The sequence below is a fragment of the Centrocercus urophasianus genome, unplaced genomic scaffold (assembly GCF_019232065.1).
Source record: "Centrocercus urophasianus isolate 14NV4802_14NV808 unplaced genomic scaffold, USGS_Curo_1.0 seq_9, whole genome shotgun sequence".
Lineage (NCBI taxonomy): Eukaryota > Metazoa > Chordata > Aves > Galliformes > Phasianidae > Centrocercus > Centrocercus urophasianus.
The window spans coordinates 22,401,438-22,414,697 of NW_024885532.1; the positions used below are offsets into that span (position 1 = coordinate 22,401,438).

Genomic DNA, 13,260 nt, shown 5'->3' on the forward strand with positions numbered 1-13,260 from the left:
CGTCTGGCAATGGTGGCAATGTCCATGGTTTATTTGCTTGCTTTGCCTAAAACAGGCCAGTTTGAATGCTATGAGAATAGATGTGTCTGAATAAGGGATGTGACCCTACAAAACAGATATATTTTGGAATCTGTGCATGTGTTTCACTCTGCACCCCTGGGTGTTCCTGCCGAGCTCAGGACAATACTGACTGTCACATCGCTGCCCTATATGATCCTCATGTGATGGTGATTCACTCTGTTGCCTCTCTTACTTCTTGGCTTATTTGCCACGTGACAGTCCCTGAGAGCGGAAGAACATTTTCACCCTTCACTGATGTGGTTTTCTGATTCCATAGCAGCCACCTCTTTGTTTGTCTCAAGTGCTTATTTGTTTTCTGCACAAGGGGAGGTTACTAATTTCATCTTTTTCTGTCTCATTTGTGCTCCATTTCTCTGTTTCTCTTTCCAATTCAGGTGACACTTGATGCGAGACACTGTGTGATCCTGTATTTGAGAAGCTCACAAGGAGCTGTGTCTCATCTCTGCCATGCAGTGCCCGGAGGTTGATGGGCATTTCACTCTGGAGCTCAGTGTTTGCATGTTTACGGTACCAGTTACAACACCAAAGCTGAGTACATGATATATTTTCTACTGGAGAGGCCAAACTGGAAGGAAAACACACATCAAAATAAACACGCAGAGCACTTGGAGGTCTCCAACATTCTCTTACAATGTTTTTTTGTCATTGTTGAGAGTAACAAGACGAGCTAAAGATAAATCTATTAATGTTATATGTGATGCTCAGAAATGCCTCTAAATAAATAAAACTTCTGTGACTCGTACATGCGAATGTGTCGGGCAATTCATCTACAGCACCTGAGTGCTCTTCCCCTCCTAGATGAGAACACTGGGAGAGCTGAGCAGTGCTGAAGGTGGCTGTGGGCAGCAGGTCACTCCAGAGTTGGAACAGGCTGGGCTTTAAGGTCCCTTCCAATGTAAATCATTCTATGGTATAATTCTATGAATCCATGGTTCACCAACACTGGTGAATAAACAGTGGTCATGGCTCCCTGCCCTGTGTGACTTGTGGCCATGAGTCCTCCAGCAGGATCTGCTTGCTGGGATTGCTGTCCGGTGCCTAAGAGCAACAGAACTTTGCAAGCATGTAAAGTATGGATTTAAGCTGAGACAGGGGAGGTTTAGTTAGATACTGGGAGGATGTTTTTCATTCAGAGGGTGGTGACGCACTGGAACAGGTTGCCCAAGGAGGCTGTGGATGCCCCATCCCTGCAGGCATTCGAGGCCAGGCTGGATGTGGCTCTGAGCAGCCTGGTCTGCTGGTTGGTGACCCTGCACATAGCAGGGGGTTGAAACTGGATGAGCATTGTGGGCCTTTTCAACACAGGCCATTCTATGATGCTATGATTCTATGATTCTGTGATTCCTTGTTGGAATGAAAGCGGTGTTAGCAACCTTTCCCTTAATTCCATAGCTCTCCCCATCTTGCTGGTAACTGTTTTAAAACAGGACTTCTACAGTCAGTGTGGAAATCTGTGTCACCAAACAAGCTGAGGTCTGAATGACTGTGTTTTCTTCTGAAGGAGCTTAAAGGCACAGAAGGGACCCAAAGTTGCAGTAAAGTTAGTGATGCTTTCCTTCAGCAAGAGTAAAAAGGAAAAAAAAATAGGCAAAACTAGCTTACTGAATGACAGACAAAGAGAATGTTTTGCCTTAAGGGTTTTGTATAGGCAGCAATGTGCAGCATGAGGATAGCTCAGAAGAAATGGCACCTAATGAAAAGAGACAAGCTATGAAGAAAAGGAAAAATAAAGCAGCCTGATGAGGTGTTTAACTTCTCAAATCCATGCTTCTCACTTCCAAATGAAGCACATATATGCAGAATTTGGAAGTTGCTCCCCTGTTCAGAGAGAGCAGGGGATGGAGAGCTGAGGGCCAGGAACAAGCTGGCATCGCAGGGGTCCTCGTTACAACCATAAAATCACATCTTTCCCTCTGCCTCGCTCAGTCCTGAGTAAAGCTGGGCAAAGACTTCTGCGGGATTCACCGATTTTCTCTGGTCCACACCAAGCCAGGAGATGCTGACAGAAGAGGGCATGGGGATGCCAGGGCTACCTAAAGCCTCAGCTCTGAGCCAGGGAGGACAAGATGAGGGATTCCCTATGTGCAGGGAGTGCCAAAGCCCTGGGAAGGCAGGGCACAGGCAGCAGCTCCTTTCCTTCATTCTAAACAAGAACTGTACTATTTGCAAATTCTGGCTCTGAAGAGTTTAGTGATGCTCAAAGACCTGAGCCTGGACTTCTGAATGTCTGGGTCTTGCAGGACCATGCTCAGTGCTTGGCTTCTATCCAGAGACTACTGCCAAATCACACAGATTTGTGCTAATGATGGAAATCTCTGGGTGTAACTTACATCTGTTTGGAAGCACGCTGAGACCTCACGACTCATTTCACAGAATCAAGGCTTTTATTAAAACATCCTGATTTCTTCTGCACCCCATGAGTCTGCAATGGCAATAGCTTTGGGGCAGCATTGCTCCTGGGGGAGGTGTCAGGGCTGTTGTGTATGGCTCATGTATATGCATGTCTATACTGAGCCAGCTCAGAGCAGGAGGATTAGAGCACAATGTGATGTGTCTGATTGCTGCTCCTAATCCCTGCTGCCAAACACCCCACGGGGAGGGGGGAGAGAGGGGTTTCTCTAGCATTACCATGACTGCACCGTCTCCCGTGGATGACAACTGACCTGATGCTTCCTGCAGTCAGGTCGGGTTCAGTATTAAAATTCATACCAGCAGTTCCAGCCCCAAACCAAAATCTCCATCCATATGTAGGGAAGGAAACTGATGTCCCTTCGTCCCTGTATCCCTCTAACCAGAGCTATAGCACCCATCAATTTGGGCAAGGAGCATATTAGCATAGAAACTTCAGGGGCAGTGGCTTTTTCCCTCACTTCCCATCCTCCCAGAGGTTGCTGTGATTTCTGATGATGGAGCTTGAAGTTGCTCTGCTTTTCCATGCTACTCTGCTCTCTTATGCTATGGACCATGTGGAGTGCATGTATGGGTCTGCAAGATCAGTGAGTTATGGGATGGAAGAACTCCTGGTACCCATCATTGTCTACTTGCTGCTTCTGTACAAAAGGATTTTGGAATTTACGTTGTCCAATGTTCCCTGTCCCCACCACAGGACAAGACCCTAGGTTTGCAGGCACCCTGGGGCTACCAAAGCCTCTCTTGCCCTGGCTGTTAGATCCTGTTGCTTCAGATGGGAAAACACCATTTGATTTCCCCAGACTCCAGCCCTGCACTGAGATGGTGGTGTGGGCTGGCTAGAGGCTGTGAGCTGCACATTGCAATGCCCATATCCTTGCTTACACCGAGTTTAAGAGTACATCTCATGGGGGTACTGTGTACCATAGCATTTTAATCCTGCTGGGGATAAAATAGATTACAAAGCCATTTGGCTGCCACTGTGCACAGAACCAAGCAATTAGAATAGGATTCAAATGCACTCAGTGCAGATATGCTTCTCACATCAAATAATTCTAGAATGCAGACTGGACCAATAAACAGCACTGAGATCCTTGCTGAATGTAAAATTAAACTATTTATGCCGTCCTTCACATGTGCGTCTTCTCTCAATTTAATGAGTTGTTTAAGTCTTACAGAGATGGGGAAGAGTGTTTTTCACACGAACGTTACACTTCTTTCCAGCACTCAGGAGAGTTAAAACCGCTTCCCAAGGCAGGAGGGTTGGAACTTGATGATCCAACCAAAGTCATTCTATAATTTCATAAGCTCATAACTCTTGGAATGAAGAGGATGTGTTTAACAGAGCCGTATGCAGCAGCTGGCCGAACACGGGTGCTGTGTCCGCAGTGCTGTGCAAGACAGGCCCTGGTGGATGCCTGTCCTTTGCCTCCCGCTGAGATCCATGGTGCCAAATCTCTGGTGCACACTGTGGTGGCCAAGCGCCATCACAATCAGTGGGGGTTGAGATGCCAACCACATCTTTGAGCCTTCTGTGGGTTCTGCCTCAGTGGGGTTATACACACTGACGGGGGACCTGAGCTGTGTGTGAAATGTCAAGGTGCACAATCACAGCAGAACACAATGCCCACTGTTCATCGTTTGCACAAATCAGCCAGCAGTCCCCTCACCAGAGTGCTGTAGAAACACAGAAGGAGATAATCCCTTTGCAAAGAGCTCACAATTGTGGGGTAAGCACAGTCATTAAAGCTTTGAAGGAATGACTTTGCTCCCGGCCCTTGTTTCCTAGCAGGCTCGTATTCATCAACTGTGAACCTTAATACAGTTTTCACTCCGCTTGTCAATTGTTAAGGTAGATGTGGAGGCTGTCAGCAAAATGTTACAGATGCAGTGACCCAGCTGGAAGTAATAGACTCCAAAACATCAAGTAGTCATAATACCACAATCCACTGCAGAGGAACAGGTTCAGCCCCAGGGCAGAAGCAGGTTTCTTTGCCCAGTTTTTGGCACCTTTTGGACAAGGTGCCCTGCCCATGGAAAGTGACCCTTCTGCATGCTAGGAGGGAAGATGAGCTGACTGCTTGGGGTGTACCACCTTTTTTTTTCCCCATCCACAGTGGTTTTGTGTCAGCTGATTCCGTTTGCCTGCTGGCACAAAGGGGATGTTTGGGGGAACATGAAATTTCAGCCTGATCACTGTGCTTCATTTGCACACTGCACCTTTCCTAAAAGCTCCTGTTTGTTTCCGAGGGAGCTTTGCAGCCCAGCAAAGCTGTACTGAGGTCACTCACCTCTCTGCTGGGCTGAGTCCCAGCAACGGGGAGATTGGCTACGAGGAATTTTAATGTGCTGAAATATCCCACGTGTTTAATGGAGGGGAACGGAAGCATCACAGGTTGAACTCAGTGATCCTTAGGGGTCCTTTCCAAAGCAGGATATTCTGTGATTCTAACTTTTCTTCTGGCGCTTTTAAAGGCAAGTGAAGTGAATCTGCAGCTTGGGAGGAGGTGAACAGACAAAATCAGGTTCTGTCCCAGTTATCACGGGGGAGGGAAGTGGACCGTGTGCCTGTGGGGTGTCTCTTCAGACTGTGCCATTATAACATGACCTTCAAAAACCATTGGATGCCAAGGGCTTTTTTTTTTTCTTTTCATAATTCAGATTGCAGACAAAAGTAGCGGGAGGCACTCATTTAAAAGGGGTCAGGAAGAGAAGCACTCATTTACCAAATGTCCCTGTGCACTCACAGAGGCAGCTGTTTCTTCCAGCAGCGTGCTTTGCCCATCTGCATGGAAAGATCCCTTTGAGAGAAGGAGAGGGCTGTGGGATGTTTGAGCAGTGCCAGCAGTGGCAGAGGATGTGATGACATGAGAGGCAAGCTGTCCCCAAAACATCCCCTGGCAGCCCTGCAGGAGAACCCTCTCCAAGCTCCTGCTGTGCTGGGAAATACCTCTACCTGCCCCACACTGCAAATACAGTTCCAGAAATCTGCTTTCTTGAAGTGCTGCTATTCCCTTCAGGGGGATGTTGCCCCAAGGAGGAGGTCATCCTGCCAGCAGACCTCTCGGTATGGGAAAGCAGAGCCAGACATACTGGAACCATAAAATCATAGAATGGTCTGGGTTGAAAAGGACCTCGAAGATCATCTAGTTTCAACCCCCCTGCTATGTGCAGGGTCGCCAACCACCAGACCAGGCTGCCCAGAGCCACATCCAGCCTGGATGAGTTGTCCTGAATTCAATTCCCTGCTGAGTCTGCTCTGCAGGTCAGGTCTGCGAGGGGCTTTCAGCAGGACAGGAGTCACTGTGCTAAAGGTGGTCCCTCGCTGCTGCCATGCAGTCCCTGAAGCCGCCCAGCCACCGCCTTACCCACTGCTGTGGCTCTGTGTGAAAGCATCAGGGCTTTGGCGTAGATGGAACTGTTGACACTTTGTCAGTGTAAATCCAGAACCACGCTCACAAGAGAAGTGTTTTATGGGCTCTATAAATAGTTTTGCATTACGGCAAATGTATTCTCCAGCCTTAAAATAGCTTCACCTTGCAGAGGGCGAAGGAGGCTTTCGGTGCCCAAAGAATGCCTTCAGGCTCCCCTCGGAAGGCAAAAACTGCTTTTTCTGCCCCAAAGAAAGCATGGACAACAGGCAGAGATCCCTGAGCTGTGGGAGAGCCCCCCTCACCCTGCTCCCTAGCATCACATTGTCACACACCAGCAGCACACTGTCACACACTGGCAGCACTAGCCACACCAGAACCCTTTAAAAGAAAACATGCTAATTCATCAAACTAACTTTTTATCTCCCCCCCCAAAATGCTCACAGCATGCCTTCTTGTCTCGTGAATGAATGGGAAACTTTGGCAATGTGGGCACCGGTGGCTGCCTACAGCTACTCTGGCTGCGGGATGCTCTCCTTCCTTCATCCCCAAAGTGCTCCTGCAGCACTGTGAGCATCCATCCCTCTGCTGGGGCTGCGTGGTGATAACCACGCTCTCCCCGCACTGTTGGATCATCATGCTTCCCCGGGGAGAAATGGCAGCAGCAGGGAGGAAGGGGTAAAGGAGTAGAGAAATGGGGAGAGAGCAAATCTCTTTGGCTCACCTTCAGGCTGTGCGTTGGGTTGACGACGCAGACGAGCTGCCCGGCAGCTGAGAAAACCCTCTTCGCTTTGTAGTGTTGAAACCGCAGGTGAATGAGATCTAAGACAGCCCCAAAGCACTGGGTGAAGAAAAGCATCCCAACTTCGGGGGTTGCTGCTGCCAGCGGCGGGCAGGAGAGGCAGCGAGGCAGCCCCGCAGTCCTTGAGGCTGGGAGAGAGTGCAGTCGGCGAGCGCTGCGCTCCGGCACGGCTCAGCATGCCTTCATATTCATCATCAAAATAAGACGGGAAGAGGCTTGCAGCAGTGGGTCGGCCAATGGAAAGGACAGAACTGTTATCCTTGAGGTCCGGAGACAGCCAATAACGAATGCCTCCCCTCCAGAAAGTCCCTGATGAATCGAGCCTGGCGGAGAATGTATTATTGAACATTACCATACATCAGCACATCGCATTTATCTTGCGATTACAGCCGGGAGTACGCAGGGCTGGGGAGATAGGCAGGCACAATTGATTGCTTAACGTCTCCATTTATTAATTGGCTTCATTTAGCGAAGGGCGCCCTAATACCGGAGATAAATGGAACGGGTAGGAGAGAAACCCACCAACAAAACTGTAGGAAAGTGGCAGGAATAGGTGAAGCAGGCTTCATTGTGCAGCCTGGGAGGAAAATCACATATGCAGAGGGAGTTACAGCTCCTCTCAGGGTGAAGCACAAGTAGCGCTCGCTATATAAATAGATTCACGCCTGTGCGGTTGCGGGCTTTGCTTTCAGTTTTTGTCACTCTCTGATGCTTTGTTAATGTTATATTCTGCTCCTTTACAGGAGAGACATTTCCCCAGTGCAAAAATAATGCGCCCTACCCCTGCAAACAAATGAACTAATAAATAAAAACCAGCAGACATCAGCAGGCATGGGGTCTGCTGTAACTTGGGGTAACTCCTTTTAAAGTCAGCAGCGTGTCTGGGTTGGATGCAGAACGCTGTAGGTGAGGGATGCTGGAGCTGCAAGAGCGTATAAAGGTACAGAGTGTGCTCCTAAAAATAATGAAATGTGTGATGCATGGGAACACATGCACGGGGAGGGACTGCACTGGGAAAAAGTGGCTTCTAAATCAACAGAATAATTAAACATGCTGAAGGCTTTTGCTTCTCATTCATCCGCATATTGGTGGGCAGGAAATTACTAATTAGCCATTAGGTTGTGTTAGGCATTAAAAAAGAAGGAATTAGGGAAGCATTGAAAAAAAATAATAATAAGACGCTGTTGTGTATCATTACTGGCATGTATCTGTGCTGGTGGGCAGGGAGATCTACTGAGCCACTGGGGCTCGTCAAAACAGAGTTCCTACCACCCGGTTATCTGGGAGGCAAATGCACTGAAGCAGCCAAGGGAATAGGAAAGCACGTTCGTTTTGTGGGACAATCTTGTGTGTTGTGCTGCTCTGCTTGTTAATAAATCAAAGAGGGCTAATTTAATTAGCTCTCTGCCAGAACTTCCTATCAGGGTGCTCTTTAGGATTGCTCACTAAGTACTCATATGGCTCGTTTAGCCTTTGTAATCCTTCCCCCCTTCAAAACAGATGAAAGTAGCTTTTCTTTCTTCTTTTGCCTCATTTTAAAAGCGATTCAGCTCTGGGGGTGAGGGATGGAGCAGTCCATGTACAGCATCTGCATCAGTCTGGGACCGGGTGGTCACTGCTGTGAGCTCCTGAATCAATACTGCAATACTGGCTCTGCCAGGCTGCAGAGAGCTGTGCATAAAAATAGATAAATAAGTGAAATTTTGCAAACATTGGAACAGCTGACAACACAACCCACCCAGAAAACATCAAAGCTGGGAGGAATATGTATCTCTCAGTTCCTCACATTCACTTGTAGATGAGGAGATAATTTTTGCAGCGTGGAAAGAGATTTGGAGAATATTTCCAGACAGGCTTAAGGACAAGAGAGTGAATTGATTTGCTTAAATGTCTCCTTTTCTCTGTTCCCAAAGTAACGGCAGGCATCCAACTATTTATTATTTATTTACTGCCAGTGTGCAGTCGGTAGCTGCACGAATGCTTCCAACCGGCAAATCTCACAATACAAGGCATCGGTGCAAGGAATCTCAGGGTGGGTGTCAGGAAAAACTTCTCTGAAAGAGTGGTTGGGCAGTGGAATAGGCTGCATGGGGAGGTGGTGGAGTCACCACCCGTGAAGGTGTTCATGAGCTGCGTAGATGTGGCACTGAGGAATGTGGTTAGTGGGCATGGTTGGGATACGGTTGATGATTGGACTGGATGATCTTGGTAGTCATTTCCAGTCTTCATGATTCTATAGTTTGATGACTCTGCCATCAAAGCCTTAAATAAGCAAAAGGTGCACTCTCTATCTATATTCATTATTGCCACTGGACTGGTTCACTCAAAACTGAACAACGAATTGGAACTCCTGGGCTTCAATCTAATGTTTTTTTGGCTGGGCACTTTTGGAAAATGACCTTCCTAAAAGCAGATCTTGCTCCCTTCAAATAGTAAAGTCAAGCTTCTTCCCATCCCTACATCTGGGACGACTACTTGCTGGTGCACATGGCGCCAGGGGTAGCCCACACGGCGCCCTGAGGATGGGAAGACCCCAATTACCCCCTCAGGCCTACCTTTGAGGGATGCTATTTGGCCACTCAAAAAATCCCTCCTCTCTTTTAGCCAAGTCTGTTTTCTGCCTGGCAAGAGGCTGTAGGAAAAGCATACAGGCCACCTCACCCTGTAAGTGTCTACATCTGAGTGTGTCAGTCCAGACTTCCTTACAGGTTTGGATGAATGGGGCATTTGAGGATGTATTCCCCCTGAGCCAGCTCGTGCATCAGGCAGCTTTCTTCATCCTTTGGATGTAAGCTTGCTGTATGAAGCTCTGTCTGCTCTCCTGGGTCTCACAGTAGGTTTTGAGGAGAGGTTTTTGCACTACCAGTTCACATTTTCCTCTGACATTCACCTGAAATTTTAAGTAAGAATGCAGAAGATGTTCTGCTGGCTCAGGGCAGTGTCCCCTCCAGCTCAGTACTGTGTCCCCAGCAGTGAATTCCAGAGACAGAATTTTGGGATGGCACATAAGCCAGGGTCAGCACCTGCCATCCACTCTACTGGTATTCCACCAGCATTTACTGCAGCACAACTGGGGCATTGGATAATATCAGCAAAGCAGGGCCAGTAATTTTTGAAGCTGGAAGGAGAGTTGTAGGCCTCCAATCTGTTCTCAGTAAAGCATTTGTCCCTTCATGCTAACTGCTGCATACCCGTTCTTTCTGAACAACCTGGGTTCGAGGTTCCCAAAGAAGGATGTGCTAAGGTTGTTTATCTTTGCCACTAACATGTTGCAACACACTTTCAGTTTGAATTATTTTTGCTGCATAGGCTTCTGTGTATAGAAAGTCATTCTATAAAGTGCTTTCTCTTTCCGGGCTGACGTGGCCTCTGATGTTGCAGACCTCCATGTGAAGATACAGCTTTACTTGAACTGTCCCCCAGCAAACCAAACAGACCGATAATGTTTCCCTTGCAAAGCACCTTTTGCCTCAGATCAGATCACTGTTGCAGCTTCTCTATGCATTTTCTCTGCAGCCTTATCACCTCTTCCTGAGCCTGATCCACTCCTCCTAGCTGATGTGTGCAGAAGTAAAATGGCCCATCTGGCTCATAGTCTCATGGTGTGTTAGTGATGGGCACAAAATGTCCACTGCCATCCTTCTTGCCCCATTCCTACACCTCCTCTTGTTTTCACACCTTCAACACAGCTACGTGGGAGGCAGAGCTGCTGGCAAGCAGTGAGGGTGGCTTCAAACCTTTCTGCAAATTGCCCAAACTGGGCAGCAGAGAGGTGTACCCTCCTGTCACCTTCCCCAGTATCTATTTAGTGAAGTGGAAGAGAACATCAACCAGATTATTTCTTTTTTAAAAAATGATTTGTTTTGGTGGTGGTGGTGGCTTTCCAAAGTGAAGTAATATCAAAAGTTGTTCACCAAAATCTTAATTATTTTACCAAATAAGTTTTCAAAAGTCCATTTAGATGATGTACAAAGATATAAACAGTAATCACACTGGAACTGCATGGATCTTTTCATGGAATCACAGTGTGGTTGAGGTTGGAAGATACCTTTGGAGCTCATCTGTTTAATCCCTGTGCTCAAGCAGGGACACCCAGAGCAGGTTGACAAGACTTAGCCAGAATATGATCTTAAGCATCTCAACAATTTTCATTTTCTCAAAAGGCCACATTTTGTCAGGCAAGAAGTATCAGAAGCAGCCTTTAATGCAATTAAATAACATGTCAATTAAAATATACACAATAAATGCCACCAGTAATTCTACTGAGCTAGGGAAGAAGCTGAAGTTGGTGAACTGGAACCAATTTTGCAAAGATGTGGTTCTTCACATTTCTTTCCCCTCAGCCACATGCAGTCATCACCCTCAGAGCTGTATATAAGAGCAGGGGATGCACTCACACCTGGCCACATGTACCCCCATCCATCATAGGGCAGAAGTCTCTCCTGCATCTCACGGCTGCCCACAGATTGTGGTCACCGCACAGCTGAGCCTTCCATATTAACCTTCCCTCTACAGAAATGGACATTTCCCTCTGGCATTGAGGACACTAATATGACAAGAGTCTTTTTTTTTATTATTCCTTTCAAATATGTCCTTCCTACATTACTATTAGTCATACATGAGTTTTCTAGATTCTGGGTCAAGAGGGGAATTCTTCATTTCTCCCTGGGGCTCATCTGCTGCCTAAGGAAGGAGGTTGCTGCCTCCATTTTCTTATTTTTTTCCTTCACCCTGCTGCAGTTGGTATGCTCTCCCTTCCTCTGCTTGCTTATTAACTGGGGAGCTCGTGGCAATATCTCATGCTGCTTCTCTCTGCAAATGTTATACTCGAGGCTGCATCTCCTTCAGCTCTCACCAGCAATCCGGCAGCTCAATAAAGACACATTACACTTTCATGCTGTTATTAGATAAAGTAACTGCCATCACTTCCCATTCAGAGTGGCTGCCTGGTGCCCGCATTACCATAAAGATGTATTTCCACTGCAAGCTTAGAGAGTGCCCAGTGGAGGATCCCAGTGCTCCCAGCCATGACAGCACAGAGGAGGGCTGGGCCGTAGTCACCTCCATTGCTTGGTACTGGAGAGAAGACAAAGCACCAACAGGAAGTGGTGAGAGATGAAGGAGGCTCCATCTCCTGCTGACTGCATGAGCAGCAGCTTGTTCAGATGCACCCTCTAACTCTGAGTAGGTTTGAAGAGATGGAGCGTTTCTCATTTTCTAGGTCATGAGAATAATGAATAATTCAGGCTCTCTTCAGAGCTTCGGATCCTATGTTTACGTTTTCCTCACCTTGGATTTCCTGTCCTCACAATCTAGTCCAGGCGAACCGAGAAGTTCACTGAGTATTTTCTAGCCACCAGAGGTGACGTGCAGCTTCCTCTGGCACATGCCAACGTCTGAGTTACCTGGCTGTGTTTCCATTAGATACCAGGAAGTAGCTGATCAGGACATTGCAGGTTAAAGCAGATATCTAAAATGGATTGGATGACTCTCCACCAAATCACTTCCGCTTATTGCACATTTGCAGCTCTCACAGGCCACAGTCCTCTGTAACCAGCTGAGATGAAGCCCACCTGTATTCTAGATTGTACCTATTGCCTCTTGTCTTGGCTCTGGGCACCACTGAGTAGATCATCCCCCTTGCATTCCCCTAGAGTAGGCTGCAGAGCCTTGGTGACCCCAAATCACTCTGGGCACAGTGGGTGCATCCTATTGCAAGTACCCTTGTGCCCCTCCAGATAAGAATCTCCAGAACAAGACTGTGGTGAGCTCAGCAGTCTCCACCATGATGTGAAAATCTCACCAGCTGCGATCCCAGGGCTTGTGAGTCCCATAGACAACCACCTGCCAGGCAAGACACGTAGCTTTCCTGAATCTGTGTTTACTCATTTGAAAAACATGCCTGACAATGCCAGTGCTGCCGAGGCATCGCTGCACAGCTCAATTAGCTAATGGCACAAAGGCACAGAGAGCGACGTGGACAGGAGGCAGCACACAGTGCCAAGTGCCATTGCAGTGATTACCACATCTCAGCGTACCTCCAGAGGCAGCCATCCTTCATGGTGTGCACCAGCTACCTGCTTGCCTGGATCACGTGCCTTCACTTCTGCATGTGGCATCCCACAAGCCAGTAGTGTTTTCTCAAACCTTAGGTAGTTAAGGCTGAGCCCACGTAAGGCAGGGATGGTGCAGAAGATCTTGTCTGCCAACAATCACGAACAAGAAGGATGTTAAATAGGGAAGATTTCACCCGAAGCACCAAATCTTCTTTTCCTGTTCGCACATGGTACTCCAATCACACCAATTACATGTTTAGACAGCTGAAATGGCAACAGTAGAGACAACATTTCACTCTTAGCCAACAGTGTTGACTTTGTTTTGGGGCAAGCCACAGGAATAGGCATTGTTGCTTTTGCTTCCCTTCATAAATTTAATAAAATTTATTTGATCTGTACAGGCAATAAACAGGAGCTTCTTTGCTCTCAGATACTATCATCTGGGAGGGGAGGGGACAGGAGGGGAAGGGAATGGAAGGGAAGGGAAGGGAAGTGAAGGGAATGGAAGGGAAGGGAAGGGAAGGGAAGGGAAGGGAAGGGA

General features: G+C 47.6%; 1 protein-coding gene across 1 annotated transcript in view; it reads right to left on the reverse strand.

The window, feature by feature from the left end:
* SIAH3 (siah E3 ubiquitin protein ligase family member 3) overlaps window positions 1-6,782 on the reverse strand; it is a 37,014-nt gene extending 30,232 nt beyond the window's left edge. The window contains exon 1 of the mRNA XM_042839030.1: window positions 6,586-6,782. Coding sequence (XP_042694964.1) covers window positions 6,586-6,720 — 135 coding nt within the window. The 5' untranslated portion in view covers window positions 6,721-6,782. The remainder of the gene's footprint in view (window positions 1-6,585) is intronic.
* Between the last annotated feature and the right edge of the window lie 6,478 nt (window positions 6,783-13,260).